This window comes from Sinocyclocheilus anshuiensis, unplaced genomic scaffold (assembly GCF_001515605.1).
Source record: "Sinocyclocheilus anshuiensis isolate Anshui unplaced genomic scaffold, SAMN03320099.WGS_v1.1 scaffold1079, whole genome shotgun sequence".
Classification (NCBI taxonomy): Eukaryota; Metazoa; Chordata; class Actinopteri; order Cypriniformes; family Cyprinidae; genus Sinocyclocheilus; species Sinocyclocheilus anshuiensis.
This window is the reverse complement of record NW_015548207.1, coordinates 1807450-1827466: the sequence shown is the minus strand read 5'-3', so window position 1 is coordinate 1827466 and position 20017 is coordinate 1807450. Positions and strand designations below refer to the sequence as shown.

General features: G+C 35.7%; 1 protein-coding gene across 1 annotated transcript in view; it reads left to right on the top strand.

Annotated features, from left to right (window-relative positions):
* Positions 1–20017, top strand: part of LOC107653541 (low-density lipoprotein receptor-related protein 1B-like) — a 302414-nt gene that overhangs the window by 47485 nt on the left and 234912 nt on the right. Inside the window, exons 2-3 of the mRNA XM_016440286.1 lie at positions 478–591; positions 4474–4611. Of these exons, the coding sequence (XP_016295772.1) occupies positions 478–591; positions 4474–4611 (252 nt within the window). The remainder of the gene's footprint in view (positions 1–477; positions 592–4473; positions 4612–20017) is intronic.

Sequence of the window (20017 nt, the reverse complement as noted above, 5' to 3'; positions counted from 1 at the left end):
TCACACTCTCACACACACACACTCACACACACACACTCACTCACACTCACACACACTCACTCATTCACTCACTCTCACACTCACACTCACACTCACTCACTCACTCTCACACTCACACTCACACTCTCTCAATCTCAATCTCAATCTCACTCACTCACTCACTCACTCACTCACTCACTCACTCACTCACTCACTCACTCACTCACTCACTCACTCACTCACTCACTCACTCACTCACTCACTCACTCACTCACTCACTCACTCACTCACTCACTCACTCACTCTCTCGCTCACTCACTCACACTTTATCTGTCATTTTACTGTCAACCCACATCCAGCTTTAAAAAAATTTCTATGATAATACGTCCATACTCAACACACAAACTTGAAACATACTATAACATGTCATTCATGACGTCTCATTTTTCATTCTCTCCCCTCATCATCTCTTCACCCTGCTCTCCGCTCTTCCTCAAGTGTGTGACGTGGAGGAATATCTGTGTGCGGACGGACACAGCTGTGTTTCTGAGAGCTGGCTGTGTGATGGGGAGCACGACTGCCCCGACGGCTCTGATGAAACGCCAACCATATGTGAGTCCATCAAAAACAGACATCGCACCATATATTCATTTTATTTAATTATTCCATTTATCTAAACTATTTATGTATATATAGAAAATCATTTGTATTTATATATTTTATTTTACACTTTAATAAAAAAAATCATAAACAGTGGGTACAGAAAACAATCACCCCTCTTTAAATTAATCACAGTTTTTGTTTTATCCAGCTGTATTTACTCAGTGCTACTTATAACATCCAAATGAAAGATATAACACCAACAGTTTTGCTGTATGCTTTGGGTCATTGTCATGTTGGAAGGTAAACCTTCTTCCCATTGACAACTTTCTGGCAGAGGGCAGCAGATTTTCCCTAAGAATTTAATGATATTTTAACGGACAAGTTCAGATTTAACATTGTCACAAAGACCACAAACTAATCAAAAGTGCATTATTAAGCTGCATATTCATATAAATTATCTTTTTAAAAAGAGTTTTACATTTTCTGTCAAGTTGCATGTCATTTTGCCCAATGCCAATGAGATTTCAACACAAAAACAATCGAACTTCACATTTCTATTATAAAATGAATAGGTTTCCAAAACACTTCAGTAAAAATGGGAAACGCACTCATAAATATTGCTGGAAGAGAAATACTGAGCCTGAGATAAAAGGTAAAATTTTAATTGCAGGAATTGTTACGTGAAGTGTTATGCGTATGACAGGCTGCATAATTATCTTTTTTTAAATAGTAGGCAATGATATATCTTTTGAAATTCAGTGTATGCGGGAAGAAATATTCCTGACAAGCCTTTTATGAGATTAGAGGAAATCACAGTTGAGGTCAGTTGCCTTCGGCCAAATATCTTGTGATAACATAGTAAACGTGTTAGTTTAAAGTTATTTTTCCTGTCAGTATTTGGCAAATAAATGCCCCTTGCTCATTATTCCTGACAGTTTGGCAATTACTGAGCTCATTTAAATAAATATGAGGTTTTTCCAGTGAGTATTGTCTCTGCATACAGTCGGAATATACACTTTTGCTTGTACAGTATGTGCAACTGCATAAACTAGCTTCTGACTTTTCTCATTGCACGTCAACAAACGCACCGCCGTGGTTCCTTTGATCAGTTTGTCATCTCTCGTCTGTGAACGACCATCTGTGGTTTTCCAACATGCCGTTCTCTTAATATTCATCCCCTTAATCACACGAGATTAGTGTGTAATCCATTTTTAAATGATAAACAAAAGCAGAAATTCATTATAAATAACTATTAAAAAACATATTTAAAAAAAAGTTATTTTATATATTTATTTTTAATTTATTTCATGTTTTTTAGTACATGCAATATTCATGTAAGAACAACATATATAAAATAAATTAATTCAGTTAGTTACTAAGTGTACTGCATGGGCCCCGACTGTAGCAGGAATGCATGTAGTATAGAAACAAAAACACTTATTTTTGGCATTTTTGGAACGTCTGTGCCTTTACACTGTTGGTTTCAAAAGAATTCCTTCATAATTGGTTTCTAAGTGAGACCCCCCCTCTAATATACTGTCGTGCTGCAGGGCGGCCATGGTTGAAGTCATCAGAGTGAGACTAAAACAACAGAAAATGCTGCATTAATGAGGTTACATCACCCTCAATATCTTCCAGATTCCATCTTGACTTCTGCTGCCTAGATACTTTTGAACCTCTCTGGAGATCCGGAGGCTTTGAGAGGAAGATCGAGAGACACTGAGAATCTCTATATATATATATAATTTTTCTTTCTTTCTTTATTTTGTATTATTATATATAAACATAAAACATTTTTAAAATGTATTTATTTTTAATTGATTTTCATATATTTTTAGTATATAAAATATTTATGTACAAATGTTAATTTATCAGATTTATTTAATTTGTATTTCATTGGGAAAAGCCTTGGGGGGAAACCTGTGTATACACTTCCTTTCTCCATAAAGACTGTTGAAAAACCCACTCGGGTGATCGTTTACAAGGAAATTGGAAGTTAAGGAGGCAGACGTACTGTAGGCCGAGACGTTCGGGGATCTTATTGGAGCTGGATGGAGATCAATAATGCCGTTTTGGCAGTGGTCTCTGCTCCCCGTGACACCCCAGAAACGTCAAATAATCCACAATCGGTGATTCACAAGAGACAGCTGGCGGAGTGCTAAATTCTCGTGTGCTTAAGAGACATATTTAGGAGGAACTGTGCTGGGAGTTGAATATTAAAATAGCTTTGCTCATCACATTTATACACAGCACCCCAATGAATCGAGTTAAAGGGGGTGAGGCTCGGTTTTATGTATTTTATTTGTATTTATGTTGCGTAGAGAGGGAAAACAAGAACATGGAGGGTTTTTAGAAGAACTTGTGTTGTTCATCTGTTTTGTTTAAGTAGGTTTATGCCATCTTTGTTTGGTTCTGTTGTTACTTCTTGTGTCAAAATCTACTCAACAGTGTTGTGCGCATTTTTTTGAGTGAGTGATATTGAATATAACAAGTGTACTTTCTGTCATGCAGTTGTATTGTATGTATTAGCTAAATTAATTGGTATTTTAATAGTATTTTTTATGCATTATATTTGGGTGCTTTTTCTGGCCTCTGAAAACTTGAGATCAGGGGAGTGAGGTTTACCCGCACAGCTCTTACCAGCTGGTCTCTATTACACTCGCTCCCCTCCCCGTTCTTGCTCTGAGCACGATTCGGACTGGTGTTTCCAGCATGGGAGGCAGACGCATTAGCAAGGACACTAAAGAATGCAGCCTCTAGTCTCAGTCGCTAGTGGACCTCTTGAGATCAGGGGAGTGAGGTTTACTCGCACAGCTCTTACCAGCTGGCTTCTATTACACTCACTCCCCTAAACCTCATTGCTCCGAGCGCGATTCGAACGGGTGTTTCCAGCATGGGAGGCAGACGCATTAACAGTGAGGTTTACCCGCACAGCTGGCCTCCGGATGGTTCACCGGAAGGTTCTTTGGGGAAACAAAATGGTTCTTCTATGGCATCACTGTTAAAAACTCACTTATTTAGATTTTTAAATTGTTATTCACACAAACCTAAAATAAGTAATTTAATAACTGTTTTTCTATTGCATCGCCACACTTAAAAATAAAGGTTCTTTATTGGCATTGATGGTTCCATGAAGAACGTTTAACATCCATAGAATTTATTTTTTATTTTTTTGCATTCCACAAAAGATTCTTTATAATTGAAAAGTTGCTGTCAGCAGTACTGCTGTCATTACCGTCACGTCAAGCATTCCAAAATCTTTCAACATCTGATTTTGAATCCTCTAAAACATTTATACTTGTTTATAGTGGACTTCAGATGTGGCGAGAATACAGATCTCCCAGCATAGTACAATGACACTTTAAAATGAGATTAATTTTAAGATTTTTACATTATCATCTGAGAGTAGCTTTGTTACATGTTGAGGCTAGTGTCAGTATTCAAAAACAATCCATTTCTTTTTATTTATATAAATTCATTCTTAATTGACCGTGAGCTTAATTGACTGCAAACTTGTTGTGTTAAGAAAGGCAAGGCAAACTTTTATTCCAAAACGTTTTTACCTTCACACATCATTACCACCTCAAACAATATTAAAGCCCACACTATTGCTGCATAATCTACTGGAAATTTGATCACAGCGAATGATCAAAACTTTTTTCCTGGACTTGTGATAAATGTTTTAACATATATGAAGACTAGTTTCTAGGTTGCTTCCTAGTCTGGTTGTCTAATAAACTTGGCATTGTGTATTACGACTACTGTTGGCTTTTTGATGAATTGCTTTGTTGCTCTTTTGTGAGTTGTTTTGGAGTGTCTGCTAAATGCATAAATGTAGTTTGAAGAAGTCAAATATTTCAAGATTTCATTACAATTGCTTCTCTTCTCCAGGCTTGCGGCAGGTAAAGGTGAGATGTCCTGTCAATCACCTCAAGTGCCTCGGCACGCACAGGTGTGTGCATTTCAGTAAATTCTGCAATGGAGTACGAGACTGCGAGGACGGCTATGATGAGGGTGTGCATTGCCGCGGTAAGTTCGCAATGATTTTAGATACTGTGTGTACACTATTTTTCAAAGTTTGGGGTCAGTAAGGTTTCTTTTTTTTTTGAAAGAAATTAGTATATTTATTCAGCAAGGATGTATTGAATTTCTCAATAGCGATCGTAAAGACATTTAAAATGTCTAAAGATTTCTATTTCAAATCAATACTGTTTTTTAACTCTATTAATCAATGAATCCTGAAAAAATGGTTTCAACAAAAATATTAAGCAGTACAACTATTTTCAACATAAGAAATGTTTCTTAAGCAGCGAACCAGCATATTAGAAGGATTTCTGAAGGATCATGTGACACAGAAGACTGAAGTCACATAAATAAATTACATTTTATAATATGTAAAAACAGAAAACAGTTAACTAATAAACAATTATTAGTAAATTCTAATAATATTTCACAATATTACTGCTTTTACTGCAATGCAGCCTTGGTGAGCATAGTGCTGTCAAACGATTAATCGCATCCAAAAGAAAAGGTTTTGTTTACATAATATATAGTATATAGTTGTCCACTGGTATTATTAGGATGTTTTTTTTTTTTATTAATTATTAGGATTAATTATTAGATAATTTTTTCACACTCTCTCTGACCATTTTAATTAAATAGGCCATTTTTGCCTATGTCTTTTAAGACTTATGTAAATTTGTATGATGAAAGTTTTGGAAGTTCAAAACAAGCCATTTTTGCAGCTTGGTTTCTTTTTTTTTTCATAGTACAGTGAACTCATATCTTGAAAAGATGATCCCTTGAATTGTTCATGTGATGAATCTATTAAATGTATTTTGATATAGCTTCAGACATAGCTTTAATAGTGTTGATAGTTTTCGATGTGTGTTTTATTCATGTCTAGTTGTGCAACAGACTTGACATAAACAGTCCTTGTATTTCAAATTCAGCTGAAAACATCATGATGGTCCATCGACATCTATACTGTAGCTGCAGGTCAAGACTTTAGCCTTTATAGTGCAGTTTCCATCTTAACGGAAAAAGTGCCCATTTTTTCCTCGTTTTAAGAGTGACAGAATTAAACCCACAAAAGATTTGCAGTCGTTTGAAGTCAGTTCTATGCAGGATAAGCACAGTCGGCTTAATGTAATAATGGGTTTCTGCTAAAAGGCAATTACTGTTTCTCCACATGATAAAGTGAGGATTGCATTTTGTGACATTGTGGTGAAAGGGAACAAGAAAGGAGGTTTATATGGAAACCGCAGCCTAGTTTATGTCTAAAACGTTGATGTATTGCAGCCAAGCATGTTTAACTGTTGAGACGCATGAGCTACATCGTTCATGTCTAGAGAAAGTATGTATTTAGTTATGGCCGTAATAAATGAACATATGGAGGTATTCATCATCCTCACCTTGAGTTGAACCGCTCGTAAGATGTTCGCACGCATACGCCAGGCTTTTTAAAGCAACCGAGGACTTCTCTTGGAGGGGAAACTTGCGCATTTACATTTTATGTTCCATTTCAATCTTAGTCTTGGTTCGGTTTCAAAGTAAATAAAATTGGGTGGCTTGAAGGGGGAGGTATGGAAGTACACACTCCTTTGAGGAGAAAACTCAGGCCGCTTTGTTCCACCGCAGACTGGTTTCGGATTGCTCTCTGCACACCTGTCATAACTGAGCATTCATAATTTACATTATCAGTCCGCAGAGCAGATATCAACTCTCACTCCTGGAGGTATTCGAATCTGGGACAGATAGAGAGAAGAAGCGAGAGAGAAACGTCTTTATGAGAATGGTCATATGAGCCAGACTCATGCTTTTTTTTTTTTTTGTCATAAGAGTTAAGACAAACTAGCCTTGTGGGTTAAATATAGCATGAAACTAGAATTGACCTCATTTACATTCTTAATAAATGTCTGTAGTCTTATTGTGCATGATATTGCAGTGCATAATTTCGACTTGTTCCTCTTTTTTTAAGGTTACGGTGAGGCAAAAGTAAATTTTGCATTTAAGCATTTAAAAACAGATATGTGATGCTTGTAATTTTATAAAATCTTTTATGCTCATTCTTTTGTTAAAATGTGTGCATTATTTGTGCTGTTAAGCTGTTTAAGATGTTATTTTTACAGTCGTTTTGGGGCCTTTGGCATTGCTATAGAGATACATTTATAAAATTGGATATAAATTTACATAGAAAAGGTTAATAGCATTTTTTCCACACTAAAATTGTGCTCAGACTTATATTGTTTAAGGTTTGTGGCTATACTATTGAAACAGTGACTATTCAAGGTGGGCCTCATTCTCTTCCATTGTAGTTAACATTTACATTAATTTTTTTCTGTTAAAATATGTCTATTATTTGAGCTGTTAAGCTGTTTAAAATTACTTAAAAAAAAAAAGTAAAGTCGTTTTGGTAACACTTTAGAATACTGCACTGTCATTAATGAATAACTACACAAGAACACATGTGTAACACAATATTCTAATCTACTCTAGTAACTACTAGTAACTGACAAGAAACTCTGATTAATGAATTAGTAAATAATAGTGCTTATTCTAATGTGGTAGTTCACTATAAGTTAATCAGGAACTATTATTTTTCCATACCTCCCCAAGAACTACTAAGAACTACTGTAAACAGGTTTATAATTAATATGAATAATGCACAATCTATAATTAATTCTAAAGTGAAGGTCATGGTAAACCACTAGTATTGACACAAGTATTACCAAATTCTTCAGAAGGAATTACTAATTACTTGGATCAGTATTCTAAAGTGAATAACACGATAACTCTCTAGTGATTACTGAAATCATTGTAAGCTTTTGAGGTTTTTGTAAGATTCTGGATAGTAATTCCTTTTGCTAGATTTGGTAGCACTTGAGTGATTACTAGTGGGTTACCGTGATCTTCACTTTAGAATACTGATCCAAGTAATTAGTAGTTCCTTTAGAATGATGTAGTAACACTTGAGCCATTACTACCCAAAACCATACATATATCTCAAAAGCTTAAAATGACGTCAGTCAATATTAGGGAGTTACCATGCTTTTCACTTTAGAATAATGATCCAAATAATTAGTAGTTCCTTTAGAAGAATTTGGTAATACTTAAGTCATTACTAGTGGGTTACCATGATCTTCACTTTATAATTAATTATACATTATGCATAATTCACATTAATTATGAACCTGTATAGTAGCTCTTAGTAGTTCACCGGGATATATATATATATATATATATATATATAAATATTTATTTATAACAGTTACTGATTAGCTAATAGTGAACTACCACTTTCAACTGAGCGCTATTACTTCAGAGTTTCTTGTTAGTTAATAATAGTTACTAGAATGTTATTAGTGTATTAGTTATTTGTTCCTGTGCTAGTTATTCATTAACGACAGAACAGTATTCTAAAGTGTTACCAAATAATGTTAACACTCATATTATTTACGTTTTGCGGCAATACTATTGAAGCAGTGAGTTTTAAACATTTACAGATTCACTTCCATTGTAAATGCCATTGTAGGTGGTTGCTAGGACATTGCTATGCGGTTGCTAGGGTGTTCTGGGTGGTTGCTAGTTTCCCTTACGAAAATTATTCATGGTTTTACTACAAAAAAAAAAAAACTATGGATAGTATAGTGAAACCATGGTAAGCACAAAATAACTATGGTTTTGCTACACTAGCCATAGTTTAACCATGATATTTGTAGTAAAATTGTGGTTATACAAATGGTAATCAATATGGCAAAAAACATGGTTACTACACTTTTACTATAATAAAACCATGGTTAATTTAAGGGTTGTTCCAGGTGGTTGCTAACTGTCTCAAGTCAAAAGAGCCCACCCTCTTGTGTCTATTACCTCTTTTATTCCAATATGCGATTTTATTTGCAATAATCTTCTTTGGAGATCTTGACAGCTATAACATTTTTGCTTTCACTTAGAAATATCACATTGCAGACATTAAATGAATTGTGAATGCCGTTTCATGTTGTATATAACTGTGTTCAGCCCAATTGAAATGTGGGTTGCTGTGTCAAAAAACCTGAGTAAACAGTCTTGCAGGTATTTGATATCGACTTAAGAGCCTAACTAACGGACAAAGTGTTTTTAGATTATCTTTTATTTGGTTCTGAGGGGGAAAAAAAATAAAAACTAAAAACTAGCGAGCAGCATTGAGACCACTGCCTTTGGATCACTGTGTGTTATTTTGAAACTCTTTCTTGGCTATTTTTCTTGGTTGTGTGGGGATTTGTTTTGTCATTGAGGAATGGAGCTTGCCTTCAGGTGACCACAGCTATTCACTAGAGACTAAAGAATAGAGAATAAAGAGATTTCGGCTGTGTGTGTGAGTGTGTGTTTCAGTACGATCGCTTATCTTCACGTTTCCCCACTGTTTTGGTCCTTCTCACACAGATTATATTTAGATCATTGGGGCCTGATAAGGACTTTATTTCTTTTTTATTATTATTATTCAGACGGTGTCTGCCGGTGTCAGACTCACTGACTGTAGATGTGTGAAATGAATAACTTAACAAAGATGGCATAGAGTGGTACAGAAGATAACAGAATTGAAACAAAAAAGAGTCACATATTTAATTAACTTCCCTGAAAACACACACTGGAAAGAACATGATGCCGTGAGCATTTCATGGCGAAGATTTTCTTGATCTGTCGCATTTATTCTCATTTGTCTCGCATTAGAAGAGCAGTACAGTTTTGTGTACAAAATCACCCCGCCCCCAAACATCACAACACATCACACACTAGTACTCCACAACAATTAAGAAAAAGACTAATCATATATAGCTAACAGTTAGTATTCCCATGCAGTATGTGTTGTTATCATAATATCCTGTTCTAGCAAATCTAAATGTTTTATGGTACGGTTAAGAAAAAGACTAATTGCATCCTGAAGAAAGTTAACTGTTAGCATTTCCATTCAGTACCTGTTATCATAATATTCTCTTATAGCTAATCAAAATGTTATTTTTGCCCAGTTATAAGCTAGTACCCTGTTGAAAAAACCAGCATATGCTGTTTTTTTCAACAGGGTAGGCTAAGCTGTTAGCTTGCTATCTGAAGGTTTACCACACTTTTGAGCCCACAACGCATCACATGCTAGTACTGCACTTAAGAAAAAGGCCAATCGTATCCTGAAAAAAGTTAACTGTTAACATTCCCATTCAGTACTTGTTCAAAAACATAGCTTGTTATCATGATATCTTGTTCCAGCCAATCAAAAGTGTTTTTTTTTAACAAGTTTGCACTAGGCTAAGCTGTTAGCTTGCTATCTGTAGGTTAATCACACTTCCGCACCCCCTTCGACCCCACAACATACACACGTACCCCACTACGCTTAGGAAAAAGACCAGTCGTATCCTGATGAAAGCTAATGTTTAATCAAATGTTTAAAGGTTAATCACACTTCTGTGCCTCCCTCGACTCCACAAAATATCACACACTAATATTCCACTAGACAAATTCAGGATTTTTACTCCGAAAAGCATAGCTTACGGTCATGATATCTTGTTCTTGTCAATTAAAAAAATGGTTAGCAATATGCTAAGTTAGCTAAGCTAGTTGTCTAAGATTTTAGCTTGCTATCTGGTACTAACAACACAAAGAAAGGTGGAATGTTTGGGAAATCTTTGCTTCTGTAAATTAGTATGGGCTAATTAGACCATGCTAACTAGCCAAACTTTGACTCGTTGTCCTGAGCTTCACTTATACGTGCATTTGTATGACGATGTTGCACCATGGATTGTCTCTTTATATAAAATCACATCGCAGGCAAAAGGTCTTGGTGAATTTACAGAGCAATCATTTAGTCATTTATATAATTTTATATGCATTATTTTATATTATTTATAATTTATATGATTATAAATACAGTTTGCCTAAAGGTATTTTAAAAATAGACTTTGGACTCACATCGCAGGCAAAAGGTCTTGGTGAATTTACAGAGCAATCATTTAGTCATCTGTGTCTAGAGATTGAGGTTGCACATTATCGATGGGCGTTCTGCCCTCTGGGTTTGAGAAGCTGCCTTATTTTACACATCCACATTTATAGCACAAAGGAAATGCTAAAGCTCATAAACTTTATATCTTTATGTGACAGGAAGGACTGTAACCTTGAAAATATGCTGAGTGTCCCTCCTGCACTTTTTTTTCCCCCTTTCCTCTTGCTCTCCACAGTCTTTTCACAGTTCCCTTCAAAAAAAGCTTTTGAGACTAAAATGAATCTGCTTTTAAACAAACATTGCATACTATTTATTGTACAGGGTTCTGACTACTAAATCCAATGAGCAGAATATATGTTTAAAATATAGTAAAAAAAAATGTATAAAATGTTAAATATTTATTACATGTAAATGTAAGCAATTTTATAAATAATAAATAATTAAAATCTAATAATAATAATAATAAAATTGTATTTATTAATTTAGTTATTTACTTACTTACTTACTTACAATCAGGGCTTAATCCCAGCCAAAGGGAGTCTCTTTTTTTTATTAAATTTATATGCAAGATAATAACTGGACACGGATTTAAACATGCAACATAATTACAATGCAAAACAGGTGTGTGACACAATGTATTACACATCGTTTCACATGGTATTTTTGCTCAGTATACATTTAGCAGTATGCTAGAATTGTCTTCTGTTGCAGTTCCTTGGGCAAAAGCCTAAACTGAATCTGTTCTTAAAAAAAAAAAAACCCACAGTAGAACAGATGCACCATTTCTCTTTCATCTCCCGAGGAAAGAAAGTGATAGATTTTTCCCTAGCTTGTGGCCTGTTAACATATTAATAGCATTAGCTGGTGTTGCTCTTGTATACAGTATGCATGTTTCTGGAAGCTCACATGTAGCCCGCCTCAGCCATTTCCTCTCCCTGTCTGTCAGTTCCCTCTACTGAATGTTTATCAAAGCCTACAAATGATAAAACAAACCTCAGAGCATGTGACAGTCTTGACAACCTTTGATGCCGAAATCGGAGTTTGTACTTCAATTCCGATGGAAAACCAGGTCTTGAGTGAGAACCCTTGCTGTGTGCTGTAGTGAAGGCCAAGACTGCAATCAGGAATCTTGGGAAGTTCAAAATGCAGTGTAGAACGTCTGACTAGCTTGAAATTGGCACTTGAATTTCTTGACAAATCCACTACAGAAAGACATGGGAAGTTGTTTTTATGGACAGGTATTTTTAGTAAATCACATACTTCATAGCAGTTTTGTCAGGGACAAATGCCACTTTCCATTAAAATCAGAGTCAGAATTTTCAACTTTGAAAAGTGTGATAGAACAGCACTTACAACTTGGAAACCTTGTGGAACACATACAGTATATTCTCTTTGTTGACAATCATAAAGCTATCGAACAAATGCTAGCACTGCATAGCATTGACTATGCTCAGATATTTAGTTTGGTTTGCTATCAGACTTCTGGTCGAACAACTGTTATGTGGTGATGAAATCTTTTTAGCAAATGTGAAACTAATTTATTATTTTTTTTTCTGTTGATATTCATACAACTGTTAGCATTATAGCATCTTTTATGGTCAGAAGTTTAATTTGGTTTGCTAGCAAACATCTAAAAAACTGCATTAAAATCATTTTAGCACATGTAAAACAATTTCTCTGTTGATATTTGTACAATTGTGTAACATTTGCTAGCATTGGATAGCATCTTTTACATTTAGAATTTTAGTCGCTAGTAATCTTTATTGATAATTCAACAACTGCATTTCATGATACATTTTTTTTTTTTTTCAAATGTAAAACTAAAATACTGTAACTCATGGTGGTCATGTCGATTTTACGGATAGCTTTGTTTACACCAAAAAAAGAAAAAAAAAAGAAAAGAAAAAAAGAAATCGGATTTGGTAGCAAACCTCATTGTTGACAATAAAACAAATACATTACATGGTGATAAAATATGTTCAGAAAATGTAAAACACTGTAAATAATGATTTCTGTTCATCTTTTTTTTCTGTTGACAATCAAACAACTGGATTACATGACATCAAAACAGTTACATTTTAGTAAATGTTTTACCAAATATTTCTTAGTGTTAATCATACAATTTTTACCACAAATGCTAGCGCTGGCTAGCATAATTTATGCTAAAAAATATAACTTTTTTTGTTGGCAGTCAAACAACTACATGATGACAAAATATATAAAAATATATATATATACTACATTAAATTATTTCTATTCATTGTTCACTTGTACAACAAATACTAGCATTGTTGTTGTTATTAAAAAAAATGTGGTTGCTAGCTAAATTTCTTTGTTTACAGGGCAATTACAAGTACAAAAAAAATGGAAATATGTTGATCGTACACTTAAACAACAACACTCAAATTTGGTCACTAGCAAACCTTTTTGCTATTAATCAATGTTAGTTAACGGTACAATTGATAATGTTTTACTTCTTTGTGCATCATCTTCCAAATTTCAATGGACCATCTTTATGGTCCGAGATATCAAGCAATATCCCACATATAACTTTAAATGGAACAAATAAGCCAATAAATGACCAAAATCTCAGCTATTTTTGGGGCCTCATTTATAAAACAACATGTTGAGTAAATAGTTTGTAAAAACTAATCTTACATAAATTGTTGTGTTCAATTCAGTGTGTCAGTAAGAATGGTTTTATGAACAATTTGCCCAGATATTCATTCTAATGTTTCAAGAATAATGCCAGTTTACTTGATTCATGACTTAGCATTCTTGTTTGTACTCGAAAACTTGTCTTTCCGCTTCACCTCAAAAACACTGTACAGCCTTGGACATCTTTTTCTCTTTTTGTTGCTCTGTTACATTCCGGAACTAGCATTCTTAGTTCTTCAGGAGCGTTGAATGCGCCACGAACGTCCTGCAGCATTTTGTTCTGCACCAAAACAGTCAAAAGCACTGGAAGGCATGACCATGGTCCCTCTGAAGGTAATGTTTTACGTCTCCTGAGCATTCATAGATTGGCACGTACTACATACTACAGGTGCTAGGCAGGAAACCGTCTTTGTATTGCACCTCTGGACGTCCCTGTGGTAATAACACACTAGCCTCACTTTCCCCATCTGCATTGTCAGTTCCTAATGAATATATGGAATTGAATAAAGAGGCCCACACAGCAAGGCGACTAAAAAACCCTGAAACACACACGGCAACTGCAAACAAAAGAGTCTACACCTCACAGTGGCTTTTATATAATGGCAACTCGCATGGTAATCAAAGCATTGGGATAACAAGAACACCGTCAGATGCTGAAAAGGTAAATTTATCTTGGGAACAACAGTTTTTCTTTGTTCTTTTTACAGCCTGTTGTGAAACATAATTACTCTACTTATGTTTGTGCCTGATTAGGTTAAACGTCAAGAGCTTTTTATGCACAGAAAAACTTAAGCCACTAAAAAATGATGCGTATACAACGGATATCATCCATCTGTGCAAGATTTTGTTTATTGGTAATTCAGATATGATTTGTTTAGTGTCTTTTGTATGTAACTGGATTCTGTGTCCGCCAACTGAAGAGGTGAGGTAAATTTAAATCACATAGAGCTGTAGATGTAATTTATGGAGTTAATTTATTTAATGATCTCCATATAACAAATTACTGTATTTATGATTGTGGCTCAATTTTCTTTTCATCACAACATAAATATTTCCTAATGATTTAGACAATTCAACTTAATTTTCTTGTGATCTCACCATAACAAAAGTTGTATTCATGAGATTAACTTTTTTGTATATCTTTCTTGTGACTGGCACAATAAGTTTTTTTTTCTGAATTCAATTAATTTTCTCATTATCTTGACACAAAAGCTGTTTTCTTGAGATCTCTACCTACTTTTCTGGTGATTTCACCAGCAAAATTTGTATTTGCGCGATTTCGACTTTTTTTAAAATCTCAGCTTAAGAAAATGCTTTCTTATGATTGATGCAATAACGGTTTTCTCATGACTTCTTTTTTTTGTAATTTTGTCATAAAAGTTGTTTTCACTAGTTAATTTTGTTGTGATTTCACCATAACATCAGAAGACTCACAAAATTTCTTTCTTTTGATCACACACACACACAAAAAAAAAAAATCTTGTGACCTACGTCAACTTAATTTTCTTATTATCTTGAAGCTGTTTTTTTAAAGATCTGTAACTTTTGTTATAGTGAGATCACAAGAAAATTGTGTTCACAAGATTTTGACATTCTTTTGATATCAACATCAACATTTTCTTGTGATTTCAACTTTATGTTCTCATTATCTAGACATAACAAAAGCTGTTTTCCTAACATCTACTTAACTTTCTTTTGATCTTGACACAACAAATGTTTCTTGTGATCTCAACTTAATTTTCTCATCTCATATAAATGTTTTCTTCTCATCTCAACTTAATTTTCTCATGATGTAGACATAACAAATGTTGTTTTGCACAAGAGAAAACAACAATCAAGACTCGAGTTCTCAAGACAATTTTATGTCAAGATCTTGAGAAAACATTTGTTTTTTAAAATGTTAGTAAAGATCAATTGAATTGACATCATGACAAAGACAGAAACAAATACTAATACAGATATGTTTCGTAGTTTGCAGGTAGCTTCACTAATAAACACAAATATTGTCGTCATTTTATTAGCAGGTCTTAATATTGACAGTGTTACAGAATGACTTGTTTCCTTCTTTTGTATGTATTTAATGGCTTAGCAATTACATTTTTGACAGTAGCTGCACAGGAATTTGACAGTCATCAACTAACAGCTGCAAATGTTAGAATTCATCAGATAAATTCAACATTTGTTCATCCAGTGAGTCTGCTAGTGTTTGCTCGAGTGCTGAAAATGCAGGCATATTACAGTATGATGGGAGCAGCTGAGGGTTAAGTGCTTTGCCCAGGGGCAAAACTGCAGTGGTCACAGGAAGGGCAGTTTCATGTGCCAAGTTGATGTCCTTTGGTATCTTGACTAGGATTTAGACGAATCTCCGAGTGCAGAGCCTTTACAGCCACATCAATCTAGTTAAATAGATTTAGTCATTGAGCACAGGCCGTTGAACCAACCTGTTCATTTGTGCCGGTTTATCTGGAGTTTATCTGAATCCTCTTCCAATGCTGGCAGTCGATTCTGAAGTGTTGATGAAGGGGCAAAATAAACCAGCTCTGTTTCACAGTTACACCTCAGATGTCTCACATCCACCTCCTTTCGTTAGTTAGAGGTGCAGGTGTTTGTGAAGTTATGCAATATTACTTTTTGCTGTAACTGTGAGAACATACCATGCGTTTTTCGTTTCAATTTTCACACCATTCCCAGTTTTAGGGGTTCTTGGCCTGAAAAAGGATGAAAACCCCCCTCATAGAGACTTCTCTGAACTTGGGCTAGTCAGCAACCACCTAGAACACTTTAGCAACCACATAGCAACATGCTAAAAACTTCTCAGAACATGCTAGCATCATGTCAGTGAGTTACACATTTTTTCCTTTGCTTTAGAAAGTCACCTTCTTTTCTGGTCTCATCCTCTCTGTTCCAACAAACCATGTTTTTACTCATTTTGGGCTAGCAAACAACCACATAGGACACCTTAGTAATATCGCATATATAGCAACATGCAATTTGTTTTCTCAGAACATGCTAGCATTGCCCATGTACACACTGTAAAGTTTCAGGAGTCACAACTGCATTTACGGGAATTATCATTTCATGTGTGTACGAAACTGAACTCACTCTCGAAACTGCAATGATTGACACCATGGTAACTAAAGCAACATTCTGGCATCTCGTGTGTTTAGTATCATGCATTTTTAACCAAAGTAATATTACAGTGACCAAAGTCTCGTTTTGTTCAGCGATTTTAACTAAACCACCGACAACAGAGCCATTGTGTTTTGTTTATGTTTGGAAGGCTACTTCGCAGAGCACGCTCTTAAAGGGTTGCCATGTCCATTTATTATAAGCAACACTTATTAAGTGTCTTTGGGCTTGTTGTTTGAGCTTGGCTCATTTATATATAGCATATAGATATAGTTTATGGAATAAATAAAGTAGGCAGGTGCAGATTGCTATATTTTGGTATGTGGCATATTTGCAATATAACTCATTTGGATTTGAGTTGATTATGGAGTATTATTTTTTCTAGGAAGATCTGGCAACACTGAGGCAAAACATACAGTGTGATTTCTTGCACCGCACAAACATAAGAAAAGACACAACTCTGATACGTTTTTAAATACGTCATTAACAACTAGTGGTTTAGTTCGGTTCTGTACACACTGCCTAGAATTTCTGCAAATGCGGTTGACACTACCTACATTTTTCAAGAGTAAATTTGATCGTAGAATGCGGTTGTCACTCCCAGTAAATTACTAAACTGTGTATGTACAGAACATGATGCACTAAAAGGTGAATTGACAAGCGAATTTAGCAGCAGTGTGTGTGGCCATTGTGCCGTTGAATTTTGTGCATTTTTTTTGTTGCTTTAGAAAGTTAACTTCCCTTCTGATTCCTGCCTCCGTCCTTTCTGTTCTAACAAACCATGTTTTTACTCAACTGTCGTCTATTTATAAACACTGCCTGGTAGGTGCGGACCCCCAGTCACCTGCTCTGATCACAGAAACAGAAAAATATACAAACGCACGCTCGTTCTGCTGCAGTGATGGCCTAGCTGTCTGAGCCCTGGGGACGGTGGCCGCTCTAATGATGGAGACTGAGGGGAAGACCTGCTGTGAGTGAATAATAGACCTGTCCGGACATATGCCGTGTTCTCTGGACTGGTGATTCCTGCTGGGCAGGGGGCGGGGCTTACTATGCAGCTTTTTGATTGGTCTGTTTAGACAGCTGAGGAAAATGCTGAAGCTGATGTTAAAGGTTTGCAATTAGGTATGCGATCTAAATCAAAATTTGATGTCCAACAACAAATATTGGTTCCATAAATGTTTGCGCTCTTCTTTGGTGTTGCTCTTTATTTGACTGGCATGCATGTTCATATTCCTTCTAATTACTCCACCCATTTTGATTAGTTTGATTTTATTTGATAGAAAACATTGCAGTCTCTATTGGCCATTTTAAAAAGGACAAGCCTGTCAGTTTTTTTTTTTTGCATTTTTGTTTTATTTTGTGCCTTTTGTTTTATTTTGCTCTGTTTTGCTTTTTTTGTACTCTTTTTATTTTTTTTTTCAGAAAACATTGTCGGTTTCCAAGAAAGGACATGTATTTAAATGTTTTGTTTGGCATTTTGTGTTTTTTGCATTGCTTTGTTTTGTGTTTTGTGCTTTGTGTTTTTTGTTTTGCCCCCCCCCCCCCCTTTTTTTCCTATTTTCTTTTCTTTTCAGAAAATACTGCAGGTCTCTATTGACCATAAAAAAGGACAAGCTCTTCAATATATTGTATACCAGTCCAACTTTGAATTTAATTCAGAATATGAATAACATTTGTGAGCCATTTCATTGGATCTTTTGAATGTGTCAAGCTTAGATGTAGTCCGAAAAAACGTAGCTGTGGCATTTAAGTCTGTATAGATTTTCAAGGTCCCAGTGTTCAATTTTTAATGTGGTACGGGACTCCCGAGAGTGATTGATTGTTCACAGCAGCTAAAGTTCAAGCTTTTTGGGTTGAGGTTGAGAAATAGATCTACAGGCATTTACCTTAACGCCCCTGTCAGACTCGGCACCCTTCCTGGACCACTGCCGTTAGCACTACATCACCCAGCGAGTGTCAGAGGAAGTAGGGCTCCTCACTGAGAGAAAATCACCTTGAGGGAGAGCTCTGGAGTTCATTGGCGATAAATTCTATTGTGCGGGGGCCTGACTCGCAGCGAGAGTCCACCTGTAATGGCCTCCTTGCTGCTCAGAAGAGATTAGTGTGAATCCGGGTGGCAGAGAGTGTCCTACAGTAGCAGCACACATTCAACTCCACTCGCAGTGTACACTAAACAATGATTTTGACCTATTTTTGAAGTTACGTTTGAAGTTTTGGGTTCCTATCATGAGCTTTAATTCTCCAAAAAGTAATTATCATCCGATAATCCACTCTCCCACCTGCTGTTTGGAATCGGAGAGGCCTTCTTTTGGATCAATGCTTGTATCTTTACACTCATTTCAATGGTGCAACATTTAATGTCGATCTTTGTAAATATATGGAGTTTTATGTTCTTTTCCTTGATATGTTTCTGTGAAGTTTCTGTTTTGCTTACCTAATGGGCAAATACTGGCATTTAAGATTTTATCGGGTTATCAAAAGGTATTTTAGGAATAATATCAGTCAAGCCAAACTCTGTGGGGTTAGATAAGTGTCAAAAACATTGGATTCAAAATAAAAAAGTAGGGATGCACCGATACCACTTTTTCCAGTACTCGCCCGATACCGATACTTTTATTTTTGGTACTTGCCGGTACAGAGTACCGATACCAATATTTTTATTGCATTTGTAATTTTTAAAATATTGGGTACAGAAACCAAAAGAGTATGTATAATGTTAGTTGGTTAACGCTGCGATTTATATTCCAAAGCCACTCATATAATGCAGAAACACTCAAGCAAGCAAAACACGCGCAACGCGTGCTCATATTTGTACTGGTGCAGAATGAGAGGGACAAGGACAGTCTAGCGCATTTCACACAGGCTAGATTCACTTTCGCCTGAAAGTCCTGTATGCCTAAGATTGAAAATAAATGATGTTTATAGTGAATGCCCCTATAAGAAGGCTGCATTTGAAGGCCGATTGCGTCACGGCGGCGCGACGAAGACCGTCCCAATTCATGATGCATCCTCCAAAGGCTGCATTTGAAGGCCGATTGCGTCACTGCGGCGCGACGAAGGCTGCCGCAATTCGAACGCGACTTCAAATGGGTCCTCCGTTTCTCTGGCAAATGAAGGATACATGAGATGGATCCTTCGCAGCCTACCCTATCCCAGAATTCATAGCGTGCAGGTGACGACGGGACTTTTATTCAAACAAAATAGCGGTGATGGTTCTGTGGCTGCCAACGAATACACTTATAAATGTAAGTATTGTGTTTTAATTTGCTCAAATAGCTAGCAAAACAAATGTTAAAAGTCAGGGCTCTTAAAAAATGTGAACAGATTCGTTTGTTAGGTGGTCTGAGGCAAAATAACTTGTATTTATTAAATTAGAGGGCTGAATTTGATAATTCCTGTACTTGGGACAAAAACTCTGCCATTGTGGCTCGGAGGTAAGGCATTACCCATCTGTAATATTTCCACTAGGACCTCTTGTGTTCACAACAATTAGCCCTCACCCATATATAAAGCCCACAACAACAAGACAAGTAGGCCTATAAGGCTACTTAATAAGTAGACAAGTCTTTAACTTGTATTTTTATTTTATTTTTATTATTTATTTATTTTGTAGCAAGATAGGTCCACAAATGTTTTAGGCAAACTTGATGATCCAGAAATATGATTTTT